Genomic DNA, 25,815 nt, shown 5'->3' on the forward strand with positions numbered 1-25,815 from the left:
CTTTCACACGGAAAAGCGACAGCTGACTATCTACATCGTTGGATCTGCACAGCTGAAAAAATGTCGAAGATGAAGAACCACAGGATCTTTCTACTACGATGTAAGAAACAAAAAATAATGCCCAAACACATGAGTTTCTCATGGACAACCTCTCACAGTATTAATTTCAATCTGTCAAGTTCTAAAACCAAAGCCAAACAATTAGCAATGAATTTCCAACTATCTTTACTTAACCTAGAAATTAATGACGTGCATACATACATTATCAAATCTGAAAAGATTTTGACTAACTTAACCGAACAAATCAACCATAAACTGGGGAGCACTTCTGGAAGAAAGTTCTTTGATACTCAATATCGGATGTTAAATACTAAGTTTAACTTAATCAAAAATCGTAACATCAAAAAATTCACTATGTTGCTAGCTCAAAAAAAAACCTTTCAACAATCACAATGATTTACTTTCAAGAGAAAAAAGTAATTGGTTATCAAATCTAACTGATACTTATATTCCTGACAGCGTTGCTGAAGTAGTACAACTCGGTCGTAAATTTGGACGTCCATATAATAATCGCGATCTTCCTGTTTTCAATCTCATCTCTAGCTTCGAAGAAAAAATAACGAGTGTCCTAATTGATTCAAGAAATCAAGCAAGATCAGAATTTACTAACACAGTTCTTAACTTTCCAAAGAACCCTAGAAACGACAACAATAAGTTTGTCCCAGATAAAAAAATCCGTGATACCATGATTCTAAAAAAAAACAATCCGAGCATCATGTTTTTAAAAGCTGATACAGGCAATACGTCAGTAGCCATGCACAGAGAGACTTACAATAACAAAATGCGACAACAACTTTCGGACACTAACACCTATAGAATTGCTAGATATGACCTCTGTAACACCCTACAGACTAGGGTGAACACACTCACCTTCAATTGGTTGAATTCCAAACTAATAAACAAAAGCATACACAGAAGTATCACTACCTATAACAATGTTCCCCCACGTGCATATGGCCTCCCTAAAATCCATAAAGAAGGAATCCCATTACGAATCATAGTTTCTTTTGTTAATAGCTCGACTTACGCCTTATCTAAACTAATTAATTCATGGCTCACTATAAATATGACCCCCCCTACCTCCAGAGTCAAAGAAAGCTTTACATGGGTAGAAGAAATAAATAAATTGATTATTCCAGACGATTACATTTTAATATCACTAGATGTTATATCTCCATTCACCAATGTACCTATAGATCTCGCTATGCTCGCAGTAAAAAACCGTTGGGCCTCTCTAGATAAAAAGATTCCAATCCCTCTCACTGAACTTGTTAAAGCCTTGAACATTTGTTTTGATTCGGCAATCTTCAAATTTAACAAGGACACATACGCACAACAATTCGGGTTACCCATGGGATCCCCTCTCTTCCCAATCTTGTCAGATCTTGTGATGGAAGACCTAGAAATGTCACGCATCAGCAAACTAGATTTTGATATACCCTTCTACTTCTAATATGTTGACGATATTTTAACTGCTGTCCCTAAAGAAAAATAGACTACACACGGAATATTTTCAACCAATATCATCCCCGATTACAATTTACCATTAAAATAGAAGATAATAACGCTATCAATTTCCTGGATTTATTGCTGATACATAGCAACTCGGAAATCAAAACAGATTGGTTTGACAAAAAAACTTGGTCTCAAAGATACTTGAATTTCAATTCCCACCACCCGATGTCCTACAAGATAGGTACCATCTTTAATCTTGTTGACCGAGCCATCAAATTATCAAGTATAGAATTCCATGAAAAAAACTTGTCACTTAGATATAACATTTTAAGATGGAATGTTCATCCACATGGCCTTTTATACAAACATATAAAAAAGAGACGCTTTCATATCAATAACCTACTTGACAATAATATTGACTCTGCTTCCGCAGATGACAACAACAGACCAGCCACTACATTTATCCCCATCCCATATGTATCGGGTCTCTTTGAGTCGTTGAATAGGTTATTTACCAAACACAATGTCAAGTTTGTGGGAAAAAACTCAAAAGACTTGCAACTTGTCTTTGATACGGGAAAAGATGGGATCCCTATGGGCAAACGATCCAACGTAGTTTATAAAATACCCTGCTACGATTGCAATCCAGTTTATATTGGACAAACTGGCCGCCATCTAGACACTAGACTCAAAGAACATCAACGCAATGTACACGATAATGAGGATCGACATACTGCTAGTTAGAGCACATGTGACCAAAAAAGAACATTCTTTCAACTATGACAATTCAAACATCCTTTGTGAAGAACCCAATTATTATAAAGGGTTACTACTAGAAATGTGCAATATTGTAGGACATCCAAATTCCGTTTATCTTAGACAAGATGTTGAACATCTTAGCAATATTTACAAACCGCTGATTACCGCCCTCATATCACACATTGTTTAACCTGAACTAAGTAGATAATTTTGATGCCCCCGTGTTACATGTGTTTACAAATGTTTATACTTGTTCACCTTCAGTCTGGGTCATATTTGATTCTCCTATGAGTCGTTTACCAGTTGACTCAAACGGTTTAACAAAATTGTTCAGACATAGAGAATAGGGTCATAACGATACCAGTACCATTGTTTTGACATCATTTAAACTATTTTAACTATCATAAACCCTTTCTTTGAACCTTTTTAATATTTTGACTTATAGACTGTAAATATACATAGTTTTTTCAATTACCTACTTTCATATCTTCAACACCTACACTTTTAACAATTGGAGAAGTCGACAACGTTCATTGTCATTCTATTTGAAGAACCTCTGCTCGCCAAATAGTATTTTATGATTCTGACTAGCGTCTTAATCCTCTTTCTTATAAAAGGTAAATTACTCTTCAAGTTTCATTACTTTTTACTCATAACAGATATTTATCATGTTCTCCCCAACCTACAATAGACAATAGCTTTCAATAGTATTACATCTATAGTAATTTATGTCTTATTGTGAAAAATTTTTTGTTCTTGCCAGTTAAATAAAAAAAACTTAATCGTTTTGAGGAGGGCCCATATCCGGGTCGAAACGTTAACGATAATATACGTTATACATTTCTATGACCGCTCACCAAGACTCAATAATATATTATCTACGAGGTCGAAAATTCTTACACCTCACATTTATGTAAGATATAAAACTTGACGTCCAGCATATCGGATCCGCCATTTTGAATTTTGAAAACTTAATACCAGATTCGTAATCAGCGACCCCGAAAACCCCTGACTACAAAGTTATACAAGAATTGAGAAGTATTTGGAATTTTACGTCCGCCACATTGGATCCGCCATTTTGAATTTTGAAAATCTGATGCCAGATTCGTAATCAGCGACCCTGAAAACCCCTGACTACAAAGTTTTACAAGAATTGAGAAGTATTTGGAATTTTACGTCCGCCACATTGGATCCGCCATTTTGAATTCTGGAAATATGATTCCGGATTCGTAATCAGCGACCCCGAAAACACCCGGGTACCAATTTTCAGTGAAATCGATGCAGATGAAAAATGCATGACTGAAAGGGTTAAACACATTGATGTCGTACCTATCAACTCGCGCATATCTTTTTCTACAAGAAACGTTTAGAAGATTTTTCTCGTCCATAGCTGTAGGATTTCTAGTGCATATTTCAAATTCAAGTATGATTAGAAGTCGCTTGCAAGCTGAAACAAACTGAGTTGCTGTCGGGTTCGGATACCAACCGCTGCTGCCTCTGATCGCAAAAAAAAAACTCATATTGGTCTTGGCTCATTTTATAAGTGAGCAAATATTCTAACTGCGATTCTGGTGGTTTAACATAGGTGTCAAAAATATTTAAAACTGATAGAACAGCGATGAATTAACCTATAAAGCCAGCTTTCCGCCTAGACTGAAACATTGATGTTCCATCAACTTGCTTTAGCTTAGCTAATTAACTAATTTCAGGAATTATCTGAGGGCACCACAGATGCTCATTAGTGGTTCTCAGTGGACTTTTATAACCTTTACCCCATAGGTTTCTAGTATTTGAAATATCAAATATTCTGTTAATACATCGAATAAAACGAACAGTTGCTTGAGAACCGTGAAAGTGCGACAATTTCAAAACATTACAACAAAATTCTATAGCGTCTGCTACACTTGAGCTTAATGTTTACGCTACAAAATATACCTTCGTGATATTTTCTTTTGAAATCTACATGATTCAAACGCAACTTCTTTCCTAAACGTAAGCTTTGTTCCTGTTGAAGGGTAGCAAGACTTCCTGTAAAACGCCATTCTATTCTACAATCATCTTCATCTCAGAGTGCTTTATATTCTGTTATGCAATTCCTCAGCATATATGAAGGATCCAAAAACGCATTAACAGGGAGTTCACCAGCTACTAGATGTTTGAAGCACGGAGGTGGATCTGAAGGGTGCATCGGCAATAATAGGCATATACGCTCCTAGCTTCTTGAGTATATTAAAATGCTCGGGGAAGGCATGCATCGTTAGTGAGCAAATTTTAACCCCAAGTTTTTGTAGGCGAATTAAGGTTTTTGTAACAAGCACCACTTTTTCTGTTGCATTTAAATGATCGATTAGAAAATAACCAATCGGGATTCTCCAGCTAGAATCCAGAGCTACTGCCATTAGGACTAAGCTTTCTTTAGTCACGGGCAGATCATCTCCAGTTTCATTATCCAAGCCAACGTCAACATAGCCCCGCTGTTTACCATCCCTTCCTCTTTGGAAGCCTTTTTTTATCCCCATTTCATCCATCATCAGAGCACATATGATTTTCTTTCCATTCTGACTTGCTTTTTCAACCTGACGTTGCAAAGTATTAAAGAATTCCTCTGTAAAACCTGGCTCTGCATCGATGTTAGCATACCATATTCTGAATACATTAGGAGGAGGAAGAGCTAACTTAAAGGTTTCCCTAACATAGTCGTAAGCCTTTGGTAAATAGCAATGAAGGTGAGGTGGATATTTTTCCCAAGTTAACGAACCGCTTTTATGATTAGCTACCATATGTGAGAATAGTTCAAGAGGCGTGTTCTTCTATGATGATAAGCAATCCAATGCAGTTGGTGAAACTAGCTGTAGATCTCTTAACTTATCAACCACACCTTTTAAAGAGGTTATTTTAATGTTGAGCCGCTTCACTCGACGCTTCAATATTTTGATGGATTCCCTGGCATCTTGTCGTTTCCTTTCTGCAAGAACTCTTTTACACTTGGAGCTTCTTGGAGTGTCATCATATTGATGGTCATGCAATATTGCATTTTGCCGAGCAGCAGTTGAGGAAATATGATGTCTCGCACAAGTTGGTTCGTCTGCAGGTGATATAGTGCTTCTGTCAGGGCCTATATGTTGAGCAGAGTTATGTCAAACTATTTTGCAATTAACAATTCTGAAGAATTAATTTTTATAATATTAAAACACGATATTGGTACAGGTTAGAGAATTCGTTGATAAACATTCGTTTCCTACATTACGTATCTAGTATGGATATAATCACTGATGCTAACTCACTATTAGCATTTTGTGGTAACAATTGTGAGTCGATATCACAGCTCGATGAAGTGACTCTATTGTGTGCAACAGACTGGTCCTTCTCCATATGATGTTCTAGAAAAATGATATGTCATAATGCTATTTTACACATAGGTATACTACAAGTTTAGCAAATATGTTTACTTTCGTTAGCCAATATTGAAGATTTTTTTCCGAGTTTACGTTTTTTTGGTGGAGTTGATTCTATATTAAATTGGTCAGGAAAAATTGTAGGGACGCTCCCTTGCTTCAAATATACCCTGTTGAACTTTTTATCCAAATATTCTGATGTGAAGTGTTTAGATCATAGAACTGTATTTTTATTTGTTCTCAAGTTCACTTTTGCCATTAATTTATACCATGCCTCTGCAATTGCAGCATTTTTGGGGAACCTGAGTGGAATTTCAATTAATATCGAAACATTTGTAATACTCTTCGATTTGTTCATTCGTCTATAACTGGACAAAAATTATCGGAGTCTAACCTGCAAAGTTTCTGAATAAAATAATATAACAATGGAAATGCATTGCTTAGGTACTTGTAAAACGACACATCAACACCTACTATTTTCGCTTTCTTGCAGATTTGGCACCTACCCATTGTTCACCCCAATAATTTAATTTCACTTGTATTCACGTTTTATTCACAGATCTATGGTATCAAATTATCAGCAAAACAATTAATAGGTTAAAACATCAATTTAAGCGTGCCGCTGTGTAGCGGGTACCTCGACCCCTCACCAGTTGGCGCTGAGATTCCTCAAAATGGCGCAATTCAATCAGGGTCACGACTGGGAGCTCATCTCGTATCGAGTGTATAGAGAGATCAGTGGTTTCTTTGCACTTAGGGCGCAGACCGGAATCCTACACCTACCCACTTCTCTGTGCGGCGAGTCTCGAGCGACGTTCGTGTTTATCGGAACGGCCGAGTGTACACAAAGTAACAGTTTTACAGTACAATATACCAGCGCTATTTGATTACTTTTGTACGGGAGCCCAATACCTTATTTCTGGATCGATTTTCGCCATTCTTACACGTGAACACTCTTCCTTTATTCAATACAAACATATCTTCCGAAGGAGATGAGTATTTTGCACTTGCAGTGCTGTTTACTAAAATCTCAATGAACAAAATGGTATTAATTTTCATTTCACTATTCTGAATATTTAGCTTCGTCTGGTAGCTCTATACGATCCCAAGATAGTACACGTTCATTTTCAATCTTCTGAGGACTGAGAGGACTTGGTTTTTCGAAGCAAGTTTCGAAGCTCCTAATAATTTTGAACCATATTAGTTTAACAATGAGTAATCTCTAAAGCCAGGATTTTTGAGACGGAAGATTTTCCACATCATTCTCCAATTACGGCAAAGATCTGCAGAATAATTGAAAAATTGAACAATACGTATTTCAACCTATTGCTAGTGATATGTTAACGTCAGAATCTTGTCTCAGAAAAGACCAATGGATTGTGAAAAGCAGAACACGCTTGAAATTTCCGAAAGGTCTTAGGATCTGTTCTCCATGTTTTTTTGACAGAGATATCGTACTTCAAAGCCTGCACGTGTCCAAACTTCTTGCATCGACCTTTGACGCATTAATTCGAGCGATATAATGTTTGTGACGTAATGCCCGTTACAATACGCATTATTAAGTTGAAATATAAAATACTTTCGTAGATCATCTTCACCGCAAAAACAGAATGTACCTATAACCAGTTGACAAAATCGTTCGAACTATTATTTCTTATCGTGTATATAGTAAAATCGTCGTTATTTGTATGAAATGTATATAATCTGTAGAAAGAATATAAATATGTGTATAATTTAAGCTTATCAATAGCGATTCGAGTATGCTTTTATCCTCGTGTTTGTCCAGTTTCGCCCGTTACTTTATTCAATAGCCCTTATTGCCGTTTCGTAGTTTATTAATTATGTGTGCTTCTCTTTTTTTTATAATTCTGGTGCTTGTTTAAATTTGATAAATTGGTGACTATTGGATGAATATTCAATTTTCAAAGAGCACACTCTATTTTTATATATGGGCTATTCCGCGTCAACCGGATCAGTCATCTCTCAGATATTTTTTTAATTTGGCATGTGGATTGTGTAGGGGGAGTCAGATTTTTGTGCGAAAGCGCGAATCTCATAATGCAAAATTCGATTTTTTATTAACAATAACAAATTAGACTCCCATTTTTTTCAAAAATTCATAACTTCGGCAAAAAATTAGATACAATATATATATTTTTCTCAAATTACGCGGAAAGCTCCATAGAATTTAAAAAAAAATACGAAATGGTAAAAAAAAGTTGTTATCAATTGTTTATTTAACAATTAATTTTTCAAAGATTTTTAAAACAGTGACTGACACGATCAAAAAATTTTTTTAAAATTCTGACATGTTCCTTGAACTGTACTACAACCTATGAATCAATTCCAGAGGGGTGTTTTTCTTCGTTTTCGAGTAAAAAATCATTAAAGGTGTCGATGCGCATGAAATTGCGGCGCGCCGAGTCTCTACGTAATGGCGGGCGGCCGGTTGCCGTCCATCGCTACCCCGCGGTGGCGTCGCAGCGTTATTTTAGAGTCATTTTCACGATGTAGGACATGATTGAAGAATCTGAAAAAAATACTGTACCTTCACAAGGCCTGCTCAAAGCGATAAGTGAAGTTTCAGGAATGTGTTTTTCACCGTTTTTTTATTACAGAGATTCAAAATAACGGTTACACACCATGAGAGTGCACATAAATGATAATAATTACATAACTTGCTACTTATTTTAAAATAAAAACACATTCTTGAAACTTCACTTATCGCTTTGAGCAGGCCTTGTGAAGGTACAGTATTTTTTTCAGATTCTTCAATCATGTCCTACATCGTGAAAATGACTCTAAAATAACGCTGCGACGCCACCGCGGGGTAGCGATGGACGGCAACCGGCCGCCCGCCATTACGTAGAGACTCGGCGCGCCGCAATTTCATGCGCATCGACACCTTTAATGATTTTTTACTCGAAAACGAAGAAAAACACCCCTCTGGAATTGATTCGTAGGTTGTAGTACAGTTCAAGGAACATGTCAGAATTTTAAAAAAATTTTTTGATCGTGTCAGTCACTGTTTTAAAAATCTTTGAAAAATTAATTGTTAAATAAACAATTGATAACAACTTGTTTTTACCATTTCGTATTTTTTTTTAAATTCTATGGAGCTTTCCGCGTAATTTGAAAGAAAAAAATATATTGCATCTAATTTTTTGCCGAAGTTATGAATTTTTGAAAAAAATGGGAGTCTAATTTGTTATTTTTAATAAAAAATCGAATTTTGCATTATGAGATTCGCGCTTTCGCACAAAAATCTAACTCCTCCCACACAATCCACATGCCAAATTAAAAAAATATCTGAGAGATGACTGATCCGGTTGACGCGGAATAGCCCATATATGTAGAGTAACACCACAGTATTACTTTGCTGATTTGACATTTCGCCTGTTTGCGCCAGTTGAATAAGTAAATAAACAACAACACTTGGAACATATCGACATAGCTGTCATGTCGTCTTGAAGGACGATTGCGGTCAGTTCAATAATAGACAATGAAGTGAGTAGTATAGCCATGAGAGTTCTACTTACAGATTCCTGTTACTGACACTTACCGACATTCTCCCCAGACTCAAACCCTTTACCGCGATGACGTCACAATCTGCCGTACTGACTTGAGGTCAAAACCATGCAACCTTAACAAAAATTGTATCGGTCGACGGTAAAAATCGCACTGCTATACCAACAATTCTTATCGGTCGAAGGTCAAAATCGTGCTGTTTTACCGACAATCTTACCGACCGAAGGTCAAAATCTTTATGTGGTGCTCGTCTGCTAATGGTGAAGGGTGCAGCAGGGGCGAGAACTTTTTTACCGTCCCTCATTATTTTCCCACGATAGGACTGCTGATGTGTAACATTAACCACTCCAAATTCTTTTCCCACGTTATCAACCACGTGACATTCCAAAATTAATAGTTCCGAGAATTGTTTTTTATCCACTCGGATATCGCTGATGTGTAACATCAACCACCTCACATTCCTTTCCCACGTTATCAATCACGCGACATTCCGTAATTAATGGTTCTGAAAATTGTTTTTCACTTACTAAGATTCCGGTTTGACATCAACCATGTGACATTCTTTTTGGCTTTTAACTGTCATGTGAACTCGACGATGAATTTTGAACGGGTTTAGTCAAGACCAGAGTGCAAGGTCGACCGATAGCCGCGGTACATTCAGAGACAAGGATCAGCGGTGTTGGGTTACTATCTCACTAAAAATGCTAAAAGCTGCGCGCGCATACACAAACATACGTATTTGATATCGACCACGTGACATTCCTTACCCCCCACCAAATTTCAAATTATGTGGTGGGGGAACGTTATATAAGTCAAAAGTGGAAACTTCATCGCCAGTCTGAAGCTGTTCTTCTTGCAAATGAGAAGTGCTTTGGAACGAAAACGTGAATTGAAGACATGACTAGAATTGCTCATCAAGAATATTGGAAAAGTGAAACATCTGCTGAAAATCAGATCTGACCTCAATCAACTCACAAGACATTTTGAGCACACACAACTCGACAGTAACGATCATGGACTTTTCAAAATTGAACAAAGTCGCTCGCTTGAAGACACTTCTGCCCTTGAAAAAGCTTTCGGACCTCGAAGTATACTTCGAATAACTAGTCAGTGGCATTCGTCAGGCTAGAACAAAATTTGGTGACAAAATCGTTCTGGACTTGAAGGACTCTTTCACGATTTTTCTGCCGAACCGACTGACCAAGGCCCTCCAAGATGATAAAGATTTGTTCCAGAAGGTGACGGCAGCCAGTCAGGAGATACGGTTGCATCTACGCTATCTTGGCGGACCGTACGGTCAACTTGAATTCGTATACGTATAATCTGAGTATCACATTCAAATATCCAGTGTCCTGTGGAAGTCTTACGCTCAATAAACCACAAAAAAAAGATTGAAATTATAAATGTTTTTTTTTATTTATCGCCTAACCATCTTGTATACCTTCAATCCTACGTACGTTTTGTACCTTGTAATTGTATCTATAATTGAATCTTCAAATCAGAGAAAATGCTACTTCCAACACCACTAAGCAACGCTGGAGGGTTTCGAGCTGCGTTTGCGTCTTGTAACTGTAATGTGAACTCTACGATGAAGTTTGGACGGGTTCAGTCAAGACCAGAGTGCAAGGTCGACCGATAGCTGCGGAAGTATACATTCAGAGCCAAGGATCTGCGGTGTTGGGTTAGTATCGCTCTAGGAATACGAAACATAACTCGGTTTGAGTACAGCTTGGTCAAGGATGGAGAGCAAGGTTGAATCTTACATAAGCTTTGTATTGAAAAAAAAATTCTCTCTTGAGAGCTAAGGTCAAAGTGAAGATGTGAAATTATTTCATGAATATTCTTTAAAAAACAGTTTCATTGAGAACAATTTTTAGAGTACGGTTGACAGATACTTCACAACGATAGTACAATAATTCTATTCAACAGTATCATAACCAGGGTGATATATTCGCCGGGAATGCGGGACCGTTCTTGTAGACGCTTCTGCGCAGTTACAAAAATCGTACACCCTCGCCATCCGAACAGTATGATGATTTTGTAGCCAATTTTGAAGTATGCAAACGTTTTGTGCTGCACAGATTGCGTTGGGTATTGTAGGAACGTCGCATCTGAGAGACACAGCTGAAGTTTTTTGCAAGGTTTGAAGCGACGGACAGTCAAAGTCCATCATATCGATAATTTGAACTTTCGGGACAATTTTGAGCAACCGCTCTCGTTTTTCTTCTTCTTTTACGTACACGGTCTCAGCTTTGCACAGCCTGTCTTCAATGATCCACTCAACTTGCTCAAATGGTATGGTTCCACAGCTCCAAGATGAACCGTAAAAATCGCGTTCTAACCAAGAATCTTGGCTTTTGTATTTAACGTCCAGACAATCCCATTCGTAAGCTGGCTTGAAGAAAAACATTGATGGAGATGCTTCCGAGTAGATTGGAATTATAGCTAATTCTTTCAATGTAAAGTCATTGTTGAAAGGTCTACGAAAGCCTTGTATGTTAACGATAAGCTCCATCGTTGAACTGTGCGAGATGGTGGAAACAGGTCAGCTTTTATACCAACTTTTTCACCCCACCACTGAGCGGGTTGTATGCGACAATACGATCGTAAACAATACAGCAGTACGCCGATGTTTCAGCGGGAAAGTTGGCTTCAACTTCAAATTCAAGACGGATGTCGACAGGTCCGTACTTCAGAGATTCGTTTTGTTTTGAACAGTCGATAACGAATGAGGGAACGTCTCGAAGGAATTCACTCTTCGACAGCAACGGCTCGGGGTTCTTGTCGTAGTAGGTAGCTTGGAAGTTTGCGTACATCTCGTACAGGAGCGTGTACAGATTACGACTCATGTTGAGGTTCAGGTTATCGTACGGATAAGATTGAGAGTTTGAAAATAGCTTGACGTCCGTGATATTGCAATGATCGAAATGACTTGCGTTCTTGCCGGTCTTGTTTCTTTTACTTGTTTGGGAACCCAAAATGACGTACCGAGATTTTTCAAGCTGAGTGGAAGTTTTCACAGTCCAAACGTGTTTCGATGTTTTGGGAAGTGAGGGATATTCGTACAATTCTCAACTGCGGAAGCTCATCGAAATTGGCGGATCTCTCTGAATGAAATTTAGTAGGTCAACTTTTTTCTGATCCGCGAGTTTCAAATACGGTATTAGCCATTCCACTGCATTAATCATGATTTTAAATTCCTCCTCTTAAGACTGCATGATAGCGTTGACGTCAGTTTTTGATCTCGTCAAAATTCACTCATGTTGAGCGTTAACAACAACCTTGCGGTAGTCTTCAGCGGAACCCAATATCATGCTGAGCGGCATCAGTACGTCAAAATTACCCTCGGCATCGGTTAATTTTTTCTTCTCTTCTATATCAAGCCATCCAGCGTTCTCCATCAGCCAAGTCTGACCAGGGTGCAGGAAAGCGTATTCCTTCGTGAGACTTGTCAAGCCAACGCTCTTGCTTCTGTCAATCTCAACTGCATTAATTTCGTAGCGAATTTCTTCAAACAGATGGCAGATCGCGTTGTTTACAAGCTGTGTGTTTACAGTAGCTGTACCATCAGGTTCGAGGAGTCGTCCACGGATATGTACCGAACTTTGGCTGGGTAATATGCATCAATCCTAATGCCGAACGGTGATTCGAATTTCATCGCTGTTGTTGAAAGTTGACGAGGCGTAAGGTTTGTGAGCGTGAATCTCGTAATGTGCAACGGATTCGTCAAAGACGACTGGTGTTTGAATGTTCGAGATTTCTTTCTCCATGGTACGTAGCAGTTGATAGAACAGTAAAATCGGATTTTTAGTTGCCGGCAATTCCTCTTCCATAAGTGGTCAGTTTCAGACCCAGAGCTATCAGGAACTCTACGTTTCGAGGTGTTAACGGTTCGAGAATCGATCGACGACTGACTTGATCGGGGCGTGCCGAATTACCGATATACCTACTCTTTGACAGTCCGTTATATACAATCCCCATCGTTTATTGCGATTTCATATGTAGTCTTACAGTAATAACTTCTCCACGAAAATTAAGCAGGTCTCCGTCTTGATCCACCAACCGGAGCTGAACGTGATCTATGGTCCTGACGGCAATCGGAACGTAAATGACGTGCGACTGTACTTCCACGATCTTACATCCTGGTGGGACAGTCGGGAAAAACTCAGGAATAGTGTGTACTACGTGTCCGTTGACGTGGGCGCGCGTTGTAATGCCACACTCGACTCGCAACGCGTTGACCTTGAGTTTCGCTACAGGCACGTCTGATTCGTGAGTTTCATCAACCTCCAATACACGTGGTGTGAATCCCAAAAGTTGAGCAATGGAATCATCGGCTCCAAGTTAATCGTGTGGTTGCATGTGATTTCGCTGCGTAATGTATTATTGTTTGGTTTGATGGCGAGCCTGATATCTGTATTTCTTAGCACGTTTTGAAGATACTACTCTATGTCCTCGATCTCGTAGCTGCCAGTAGGTATGGTGATCACTTTGTCAACTACGTAAATTTTATTGTGACCAAGATCAACGTTGGGAATCGAATTGAAGGTTTACAATTCTACCAAGCAAAGAGCATAACTTTCATCACGAGCAAGTTCGATCGGTGGGAAATATTGTGCCTAGAGAATCCAAGAGGTTCCAGAAATCGTTAACGTTAATAAATCATCTATGACTGCGAGTGGTAGACTGACTTTGATGAATCGTGCACCATGTTTATGTAGCTCACCACTTAGAAATTTCTGACACAAGTGTCCGCATTCAATTGTATCATAATCGTTTCATGATTGTATTTAACACTACCAACGCCGAGGTATTTTATGAGGTTTGAGGGTGGTTGAAGGTTGCCGAAACGGTCAAAGGAATCGATATTATCGTCGCGTTTCTTGTATGAAACCCAGCGTGTTCCCGGACCGTCTATGTCGTTAAGGTTGATTATAGCTGACACGTATTTTCAAGGACCGTTTTCGGGCGTTTCGTTTCGCATGAAAACACCGCTGAAATGCGGGACCTTGAAGATTTTTGCATATATCAACAGGTCCCAATCAGTCAACGCTCGACGTGGTAGCATTGCATCTAGTTTTTTGAAAGATGGAGACCAAGACCTGTTTTGTACGGTTTCATATGAAGCCCTTTGCCCAACACGATAGCTTCCATAGTTTTGTTGAGGCGTTTGCTCTCTCCCAGTTCTCGTCTAGCAGCACTTGCATCGTTCACAGCTTTTGCTATACCTGCCGCACCACCGGCTAACGCGCCTGTAGTACCAAGTCCAGCGAAAATCAGAAACGGTAGAAAACCACCAACTTTTGAAGGTACTGGTAGGACGCGAGGTGTTCGCACTTTGGATGTGAAGGGTAAGAATTCTCGACCTCGTTGATAATAGATTATTGAGTCTCGGTGAGCGGTCGTAGAAATGTATAACGTATATTTTTGTTAACGTTTTGACCCGGATATGGGCCCTTCTTAAAACGATTAATTTTTTTATTGGACTGTCACGAACAAAAAATTTTTTACAACAAGGCATAAATTACTATGGATGTAATACTATTGAAAGCTATTGTCTATTGTAGGTTAGTGAGAACATATTAGATATCTGTCATGAATAGAAAGTAATAAAAACTCAAAGAGTACTTTACCTTTTATAAGAAAGAGGATTGAGACACTAGTCAGAATCATAAAATATTATTTGGCGTGCGGAGGTTCTTCAAATAGCATGACAATGAACGTTGTCGACTTCTCCGATTGTTAATGGTGTCGGTGTTGAAGATATTAATGTAAGTAATTAAAAAAAACTAAGTATAATCACAGTCCGTAGGTCAAAATATCAAAAAGGTTCAAAGAAAGGGTTTATGATAGCTGAAATAGTTTGAACCATGTCGAAACAATGGTACTGGTATCGTTATGACCCTATTCTCCATGTCTGAAAAATTTTGTTAAATCGTTTAAGTCAGCTGGTAAACGACGACAGATAGAAGAATCAAATATGACCCAGAGTGAAGGTGAACAAGTATGAACATTTGTAAAAACATGTAACATGGGGACACCAAAATTATGTACTTAGGTAAGGTTAAACAATGTGTCATATGTGAGCGGTAATCAGCGGTTTGTAAATATTGCTTAAATGTTCAACATCTTGTCTAAGATCAACGGAATTTGGATGTCCTATAATATTGCACATTTCTAGTAGTAACCTTTTATACTAATTGGGTTCTTCAGAAAGGATGTTTGAATTGTCATAGTTGAAAGAATGTTCTTTTTTGGTCACATGTTCAGTTAGAGCAGTATGTCGACCCTCATTATCTTGTACATTTCGTTGATGTTCTTTGAGTCTAGTGTCTAGATGGCGGCCAGTTTTTCCAATGTACACTTGATTGCAATCGTTGCAGGGTATTTTATAAACTACGTTGGATCGTTTGCCCATAGGGATCCTATCTTTTTCCGGAGCAAAGACAAGTTGTGAGTCTTTTGAGTTTTTTCCCACAAACTTGACATTGTGTTTGGTGAATAACCTATTCAACGACTCAAAGAGACCCGATACATATAGGATGGGGCAAACGGTCAAACGTAGTTTATAAAATACCCTGCAAAGATTGCAATCAAGTTTATATTGGACAAACTGGCCGCCATCTAGACACTTAACTCGAAAAACATCAACGCAATATACACGATAATGAGGATCGACATACTGCTCTAACTAAACATGTGACCAAAAAAGAACATACTTTCAACTATGACAAGGCAAACATCCTTCGTGAAGAACCCAATCATTATAAACGGTTACTACTAGAAATGTGCAATATTGTAGGACATTTAAATTCCGTTAATCTTAGACAAGATGTTGAACATCTTATCAATATTTACAAACCGCTGAGTACCGCTCACATATCACACATTGTTTAACCTTAACTAAGCACATAATTTTGATGTCCCCGTGTTACATGTTTTTACAAATGTTTATACTTGTTTACCATCACTCTAGGTCATATTTGATTCTTATATCTGTCGTTGTTTACCAGCTGACTTAAACGATTCAACAAAATTTTTCAGACATGGAGAATAGAGTCATAACGATACCAGTACCATTGTTTCGACATCGTTTAAACTATTTCAGCTATCATAAACCCTTTCTTTGAACCTTTTCAATATTTTGACTTATGGACTGTGAATATACATAGTTTTTTTAATTACTTACATTAATATCTTCAACACCGACACCATTAACAATCGGAGAAGTCGACAACGTTCATTGTCATGCTATTTGAAGAACCTCCGCACGCCAAATGATATTTTATGATTCTGACCAGTGTCTCAATCCTCTTTCTTATAAATGGTAAAGTACTCTTTGAGTTTTTATTACATTCTATTCATAACAGATATCTAATATGTTTTCACTAACCTACAATAGACAATAGCTTTCAATAGTATTACATCCATAGTAATTTATGCCTTGTTGTAAAAAATTTTTTGTTCTTGACAGTCCAATAAAAAAATTAATCGTTCTAAGAAGGGCCCATATCCGGGTCGAAACGTTAACAAAAATATACGTTATACATTTCTACGACCGCTCACCCAGACTCAATAATGTATGTTCGCACTTTACATTCACCACCCGCTTTTCAACGGCGTTCTCAGCTCTCTTCAGCGCAGATTCGATAGCTACTTCTGCACCGTTGCTCGGAACCATAGAACGTTTTGCAGCATTTATAATTTTTCTTTAGGTCACATTTTTTGATTTCCAAATTCCCATTCCGGGTTTTGATTTTACTTCCATTGTATGAGCTATTCCCCAAGTGGCTGCCTTCTCACCCAAATTTGCGTCCTTTGCGAGAACCCGTTTCCAAGCTTTTTCAGCCAACACCCTATCAGCCTCGTTTCTAACTTCCAGATTTTCACGAGTCTGCGAGTAAGCAATGTCGTGGTCCTGGCAAGCGGCGTCGAGAAGATTGATTCCCGGATCACCCCGCGCGAATCTCTTTGTTAATTTTGTATGAGGCCCGCAGTACTGATAACCAGGTACATGCAATTCGACCGGAAGGCTGTTGATGATTTTATTCACCAGACCCTTGCCACGATGTTTCAGCTTGCTACTTCGTTTACCTCTGTACGCGATCACATCCGTGCGTTGACTAAAGAAAAGTGCTTTAAAACGGGGTATTCACAGCGAATCCGATCAGTCATGTTCGAGATGCGGTGTGAGAAATAACCTACTAAGCTTCCCGTGATGAATTTTGACAAACTTTCGGAGCAAAATGTCAAAAAGCACAAACAGCACGGTGAATTACTCCCGAACAGTGTACCTGCAATATTCTGTGAAGCGTCGAATTGTGGTAAAATTAATGCGTCGCTCACACTTATAACCCATCCCAACGGACTCAGATTTGAAAATATCCACATCTACTCGAAATCTCTTAACCAACCTAAAAACCAATTGTTTAAGCAATTTTTGGACCATCTTGAGAATACGGAGTATTCTGCGTTTACCGAGCGTGAGCAAGTGATTACACCGGAAGGAGCATGGCCCAACTCAATAATCATATTTGACGATGTAGCGTGCGAAAAGCAGGACAATATTAGTGACTACTTTTGCATGGGTGGACATCACGACTTTGACTGTTTCTATCTCTGTCAGACGTCTGCGCGTATTTTCAAACATCTCGTGCGTGACAACGTAAACTTACTCGTGTTATTCGAACAAGACGATATGAACCTGAAACACGTATACAACGACCATGTGAACACCGACATGTCTTACATGGAGTTCAAAAGTGTGTGCTCTGCATGCTGGAACGGTGAGAAGTACGGGTTTCTTCTGATCGACAAAGACAGTGAGCTTAAACAAGGACGATACAGGAGGGGATTCGATTCTTTTGTTAGCCTGGAAAAGAAATAAAATCTGTCGTTTCCGAGCGAGAGACGCAGTAGCGTTGCAGACTCAGTTGCGTCAACATGCAGAGCTCTTAAATTTCCAAGCAAAAAGATGTCGAACATCAAATCACTCTAGCAAGTGCTGCGATCCGTCGAAAACACAGATTGCTCAAGTCGGGCAAGGAATCTGCAACTCAGAAACGGAGTGACGTTTTCCAACCAGTAGTAACTCATCCGATGGGGCTGTTCGAAACGATAACAGTTACAAATTCAAAAATCTCATTGCCGAATCGATGGATTATTCCCCATCACCTCGCCGAAAGGGTGAAGGTCTACTTCCGCAAGCTATGATCACTCCACAAGGTGTTGAAACGGAATGCGTTTTCTGGGATGATGCAAACGAGTTAGTGGAGCGTCTTCGTTCACTCCTGGCATCTCAGGCAGCGGGAAATCCGAATCACAATAACGAAATAATCTCCATTATTGGTGAGCTACGCGAAGCAGGAATCATTTATTCAGCAGCTCCCATCGTTTTTGCATTCATTACCGAGATGAGCGTCGACGTGTTTGGACGGCATCCGGATAAAAACACGGACGCGAGCACTCGCGCTTCTCGGGGTGTCGGATTTTAAATAACAGCGGACGGGCGTGAAGATATACGGAACAAGAGACTGTGCAACGTCGCAGATCCCGCAGAGCCGAACAATACTGTAACTTTCAAAATCTTAAGACGAAAATTCAACGTGATGAAAAAACAAATCGACAACCACGATCAAATGATCAAAGCTTTCGAGCTTATCATAGAGAAAGCCTTGGATACCTTTCACACAGACTTTGAAACAGGCAGAGACCTGTCGATTCGGATCGCTGATAACATTTCTCAATTGGACACCCGACTAAGAGCGTTGGAATATGAACGAGGAAAAGCAAGCACTGGTGACGGAACTGCATAAGCCTGCACGCCAAAATTACCCGCGTCGACGTGTAAACGTGCGCGGCATCGACGAGACCTGGCAGGCGGATCTTGTTAATATGACGTTGTACGCTGGACAAAACACAGTCCACGAATACATGCTCATAGTCATTGATGTTTTTTCAAAGTATGCGCGGGGTGTACGGATAAAGAGCAAGTCTGGAGATGATGTTGCAAAGGCAATGGAATCTGTGCTTGTTCAAGGACGGGTGCCGGAAAATTTACACGTCGACAGAGGAACGGAATTTTGCAACTCGAAATTTCAATCGCTAATGACACGCTACGGAATCAAACTTTACACCACATACAGTAATTTGAAGGCTTCGATCTGTGAACATTTCAATCGCACACTGAAAGGTAAAATGTGGAAACGGTTCAGCATGCAAGGAAGCTACAAGTGGCTCGATATCTTATCTGATTTGGTTCCGGCTTACAACAACGCCAAACACCGTACCATAAGAATAAAACCATCGGATGTCACCGTTGCAAACGAGAGCCTGTTATCACGTCAGGCGCACGGAGGGCTTTGAGCGATACCTACCATATCGGCAAAATTCAAATCCGGCGACAAAGTTCGAATCAGCAAATTCAAAAATGTCTTCGAGGAAGGTTACACTCCCAATTGGATGACTGAAATTTTCACGATAAGTCAAGTGGAAAATACTCATCCTGTGACGTACAAGCTCAAAGACGACCGAGATCAACCCATCGCTGGTGGTTTCTACGAAGAAGAGCTCCTCAAGGTTGAACATCCGGATATCTATCTGGTGGAGAAGGTGCTCATGAAGCGTGGAAGAAAAATATTCGTTTAATGGTTAGGTTTTGACAATACACACAACAGTTGGATAAACGAATCGGACATGTAACATGTGAATAAATGAATTTTTTGTCAAAACGTATGTGCCTCTTTATTTTATAACCGACACATAACAAGTATGCATCTTCATTTTTTAGACAATCGACGGACATATGCATCGTTGTACAATTTCTCATATTTCGGAGCGTTCTTATTCACTATCCTACATAACAATATTTTATACATCATGGTACAGTGATAAATTACAAGGCAAAGGTGCAGGCTTGTAGCCCCACGGAAGCGTTTCGGTTGTGTTTTGAACCACGATCCACTTGTCGTCATTCCAGCTCAGTGTCACTTTCTGCTGTCCTATGGTGTACACCTCGTGCTTTCGACCTAATATCAAATGCTGATTTGTAGACAAATATTCATGGTTCAAAACACATTCCAAATAATCGTCGAAAGTTATTTTTTTCAACGCTGATCCTTTGACACCTTTGACACGTTTATTGTCTGTCTCATCTCTCAAGACTCGGAATGCGTACAATTTAGCTCTTAATCCTAAAAATTCCAGCCTTATTTCTCCGTTACTCATATCTCTCATCAAGCCGAGAACTTTTTTGTTCGCTAGAGGCATTCCATAAACGTTGTCAAGCGGATGATCAGACGTATCGAATTTATGCAAGTCGGTATCCGTTTACATCAATTTTGCTCCGTTGCCAAATTTCTTTTTAATATAATTAAAATGAAAATCGTAGATATATGCTTTAGCCAGATCCATAATGGAGAAACCTGCATTATATGGTTTATTCAACTTGACTTTCGTCTTCCTCATTTCGACGATAATTATATCTTTGTCGAAAACGGTGCAGCTATGAAAATTGGGTTTAGCTATAGTAGCTCTAGCACCGTATCTTCCATCCCATTCCGTGATCAGCCTGACATCTCTATACTTGGTAACATTTTTCATTGTTTTGCCAAAAACTGCGTTGTTCAACAGTTTTCAAAAATTTTTCTCGAATTTGTTCTGAGATTTTTTCCGCAAATCGGTATTCATCACTATGTATTTTTTGAGCCACGGGGTTTGCCTGAATTTGTGAACTTTGAGAACTTTGAGTAATTTAAGCCTTATTGTAAGCATTGTTTCAAAACACTATAGTTAACAACGTAGTTTTTCCTGGAAAGTAGCGTGGACGTCAATTTCGGTTGCTGACTATTCGAGATCGGAGGTATATAGTGCTCCAGACACAGTGGTAAATCCTTACGAATTTCATGCAGTCCCTCAGGATATTTCAAATCCACCTCCAGTATGTAACCAAACTCCGCATCGTTCGAGATGGTAAGAACGTCGCATCGTCCGAAGTCTGATACCCATTCGAAGGAACTGTATGGCAGAGCAAAGCTCATCGCAGCACCGTACAAATTATTAACGTCAAAGTACATGAGATAAGTTTCTTCGACCTCAGGATCGAATACCTCCCCCATGTACCTGTTGTTAGCCTTTGCGTATCTGTTCGAGCACTGTGACACACCACCACGAATACCTTTTTCGATATACATAACCACATCTATATCGGTGAGAAGCTCGAGCTCGATGTCGGTACACTTTAACATCGCATCAAACGACAGACCGGGCGCGTTGTAATAATGTAACGGGTCCAGGTTGTACGTTGTCCAACAGCTCTGTCGTAAGTTTTGAAAAACGTCGGCTAGTAAAAACACGTCCGTCTGTAAATACAAGTCCGAATACTCTCCCAAAGTTTAAACGTCAAAAGTTTGCCAAACTTCACATGCATGTGCATAGTCGTCGTCTGATATATCACGATCATTTAATTTTGAGTAAAATTGTTGTTTGGATGGTAGCCGTCTGTCCTCGAGCTTCTCCCAACTGTCTATGTATTCGTACGGGAACACTCCTTTTCTGGTCAATAACTGAAATTGATCCGAGCTTCGATAAAATTTTCGTGTGATTAACTTCTGATCATTACCGAGATACATTGCTAATTTCTCAAGACTACCGGGCATGAAACGGTACGAATCTACGAATCTAAACTTTATATCTGTCCCCTTGACGTATTTTGTAAAAGAAATGTACTTTTCTTTTTTGACGGGTAAAAGCTCAATTGTGCCCTTGAACGATGTAGCCAGTGCTTTGATCAGATAATGTGAATCGTGACCCGACAGATTGTTGAATATCACTGGGATAGTGTGCAAATTTTGGTAATTTAGATTGCAACCTCGGTGAGCAGCACCACGGTACTTTCCCGTGAAATGGCAGTGATCACGATGTTTCACGTCTGTGAGTGTAAACAGTTTTTCACAAATGTGACACACTGTTGTTGAATGAGATTCGTTGATATGATTGAAAGTGAGCGGTTTCTTCGGTACAACAGTTTTGAAATAAACTCCTAATGAATGTGCAAATTCCGCTAACTCATTCACAAAGCATTGAATGCCAAGTCTCTCTACGATCAATTTTCAATTTTAAAATTGAATCGTCAAATCGACAATGTAGGTAGTAAGCTATACTATACGGAAGATGCTTCTGATAAATTGTTCTTGGACCCATCTTTTTGAGCGTAGGTTCCAGTAAAAACATTCGAGATCCGCGTAAATGCAGAATGGAACGGATTCGTCGTGCTTGAAATTTTTGAATTTCAGTATCTTTTTCTCCTCTACAGGTAGAATAACTTTGGTTTAGTTCAAATCCATGCAATCTACATTGTGCTTTGTTAAACATCTTTCAGAATGAAAGTAAGTCAAACATCTTTTACACCACCAAGTACGACCATTACGTTCAGAAATTTGAAACCTCGTTAATCGAGACAAATATCGAATACGAATAAAATGAAATATTTCTTTTTTTTAATAATTTTCCATATCAACATCATCATCGTCATCGTCAATGACTCCAGTTTCTATCGCTAAAAGATGAATTACAGGTTTATTAGACTTATTCTGACTCAGGTGAATCGGTACTATTTTACTTTTTTTCCGATCACCTTTGTCTATACCATGAACGTTAATTGAAAGGCAGTTAAGCTTTCCAATTTTTGAAATTGTGTTTCTGTCTAGAGACATAGGAAACTTCATTCCATCATATCGTAGCACTGAGCTGAAATGCGGGTACGAGCTGGTTCTGTTGGGATGGTTGTCGGCTGGGAACAGAGCTGCGGTGACCGACCAAAGAAAGCAGTAAGAGTCGTTGTTTCTGATGTTCACCACAACCTTCTTATCATTGATATGCTCAGGTAACGGGGTGCATGTGAACACACCGCCTCGTAGTGGCACGTACTTATTGATATTCACAGTCAAATTGATTATTTCAGTCAGCGACCAGCCTGAATCCTTTTTCTGGAAATCTTTTACCTTTTTCAACAAACGCTCTGTCGCATTTTCGATGAACCATTCGTTGATATCTGTTGTCTGGAGGATGATTTCATTTCTCGTATTAAAAAATTTGATCTCTTCCACCGCGTGATCATCTTTTCTAACTTCAAATTTACAAGCCTGGATAACGTTGGCTTTTAAGCTCCTGTTTTTCTTCAGAGCATTTTTTAGTCTTGTCACAGCTAGTACCTTTGCGTCTTCTAGAAATCTCTCTACATCTTCATGCTTCAAATTGACGATGGATCCAGTTCGAATTCTCCCCTCGAAAGCTGATTCCAAATCTTCCGAGTGAACTCGATCGCTTCTTCTTACTATCCGCGTACCTCTACTCGTTTTCTGAAGACGTTCGAATTTTTCCGCGAGCGCTTTCAAGAGTCCGATCGTTGTGATAATTCTCATCTTTTCTTCAATCGATGAAGCCTCTGGCAAAATTTTGTTCAGAAGCCGAATATTTTGACTTCCAAATTTTAGCTATTTTTGAATCTCTGCCCGGTTGGTAAGATTGTCGTTAAAACAGCGGGATTTTAACCTTCGACCGATAAGAATTGTTGGTATAGCAGTGCGATTTTTACCGTCGACCGATACAACTGTTGGTAAGGTTGCATGGTTTTGACCTCAAGTCGGTACGGCAGACTGTGACGTCATCGCGGTAAAGGGTTTGAGTCTGGGGAGAATGTCGGTAAGTGTCGGTAACAGAAATCTGTAAGTAGAACTCTCATAGCTATACTACTGAAGTGTAAATATACAATAAAAACTGTAAGGTAGAAACGATTGGGATACAATTACTCTCAATGTCGTTTCTCATATTCTTACAGGTGAGAATATTCATCTAGTTTGAGTCAGTCTGTAAGGTTGTTACAATCGAGATTAAAAAAAACTTGTATTCTTACACAAACAAAATCCAGTTGTTTAAACCAATCGTGACTGAGATAAAGATAATCACTTAATATGTATATGAGGGATTCTCCGTCAACTCGGCCACTTTTTGTTCGACCATCCCAGATCTGCCCCATAAATGGTTATATTAAAGTTCTACCAAAAGGTACTTCATGTTAATTTTTTCAGATTTTTCAATTTATTATTTAAGAAATTGCGAAATTCGAGTGGTCCGAGTTTTCCAATGCAAATGAACTGTTTTTTCTAAAAACGACATATGTCTCACGTAATTAAAGAAATTATTTTTATATGTCAGCAGCATCTTTGTTCGCAATGAAGGTATGAGCGCAATTAAAGATATATACGGGACTTTCTTTTACGAACAGAACACCTTTCTGTTCGACACGTTTCTGATCTAGCTGATTTTTTTTCACGGGTTTTATATCGAAAAAAAAAGAGATACGCATATGAGGATTTTTTTTCAACATATTTTGGAAAACAGAAGGGATCGAAAATTTGAGAATACGGTGATTTTCGGCTTGAAGACTCATTTTCAAAACTTCATAACTCCGGTTTTATTCGAGCTAGAAAGTTCTTGTTTCATTTTAAAGCTCAAAGAATGAATTTTAATGAAAAAATAGTTTCATTGAAAACTATTAATAAATTTATATTGTTATAAACAACCAAAATGTTTAAATCGATTTTTAAAAATTGCCCCCACCTCGTGGCGAGTTCTTGGTACAACCATCGTATTCTACATCAAATTTTCCATCAAAAACGCATTTTTAATAGATGGAGAAATTATTATTACGATTAGGAAAAAATTGATTCATCTAGCGCGGTACGTCATAGCGGCGCAGGGATTCCATTGCATGCCTCATTTTCTTGCCTCTTATCGTTTTCGACTTCTATTGTTCTATCTACTTTTATATTCCAACATTTTCTGCTGATCTCACATGACCTTAATTGTCATACAGACATTAAATTGATGGTTATTCCGAAACTTCCAGGTGTTCACTTTGATACAAGCAGTACGAGTCTGGTGAATGAGATTGCAACTGCAATACGAGTCTTCGCCTACGGTGTTGAGGATTTCGTCAGTGATCCAATTAACGCTAATCGAAGTCTCAAAACACATTTGAGCTGCGAAGGCAATGGCGACTCACGGTGGAACACTGGTGACACGTTTTTCAGGTAAAAAAAAAGTATATTATAATGGTATCCAAATTTGTTGAGACGATGGAAAATTTTTTTTTTTCAATTTCTGTTCTGAATTTCTGGGGTTGATCATGTGCCAGATACTTGATCTGCTTCACTTTACCCGTTAATGATATCATAACTGAATTCTTACTTTAGTTTTTCTATTAAAAAATAAAAGATCATGCGACACTAATTGTAAGTAAACATTCTCTCTCGAAAATCAAGAACAATGACTTTGTCGTGACGTTGCATTGCTTAGGACTCGATAAAGTAGCTTTGATTGTAAGTAAAAGTTCAAAACTTCGAGTACATGTAATATCACCGACCGTATCGGCCATACAGCCCATTTAGACTAGGCAGACTTTACAGAATGTATGCTCTACAGGATAGTTGATCACTTTATAGACCTGAATCACGTTGGCGAAGTAAGCATCAACTATACGAAAAGAAAGCTTCACAGTTTCTAACTTGCAATTTTGAGTCATGGTGACAGAAAATTACAACATACAACCGGTTTATCG

General features: G+C 38.8%; 1 protein-coding gene across 1 annotated transcript in view; it reads left to right on the plus strand.

The window, feature by feature from the left end:
- The window catches only part of LOC124300690 (glutamate receptor ionotropic, NMDA 2B), a 1,918,249-nt gene that overhangs the window by 456,781 nt on the left and 1,435,653 nt on the right, over window positions 1-25,815 (plus strand). The window contains exon 6 of the mRNA XM_046755014.1: window positions 25,105-25,288. Coding sequence (XP_046610970.1) covers window positions 25,105-25,288 — 184 coding nt within the window. The remainder of the gene's footprint in view (window positions 1-25,104; window positions 25,289-25,815) is intronic.

The sequence above is a fragment of the Neodiprion virginianus genome, chromosome 3, assembly GCF_021901495.1.
Source record: "Neodiprion virginianus isolate iyNeoVirg1 chromosome 3, iyNeoVirg1.1, whole genome shotgun sequence".
NCBI lineage: Eukaryota > Metazoa > Arthropoda > Insecta > Hymenoptera > Diprionidae > Neodiprion > Neodiprion virginianus.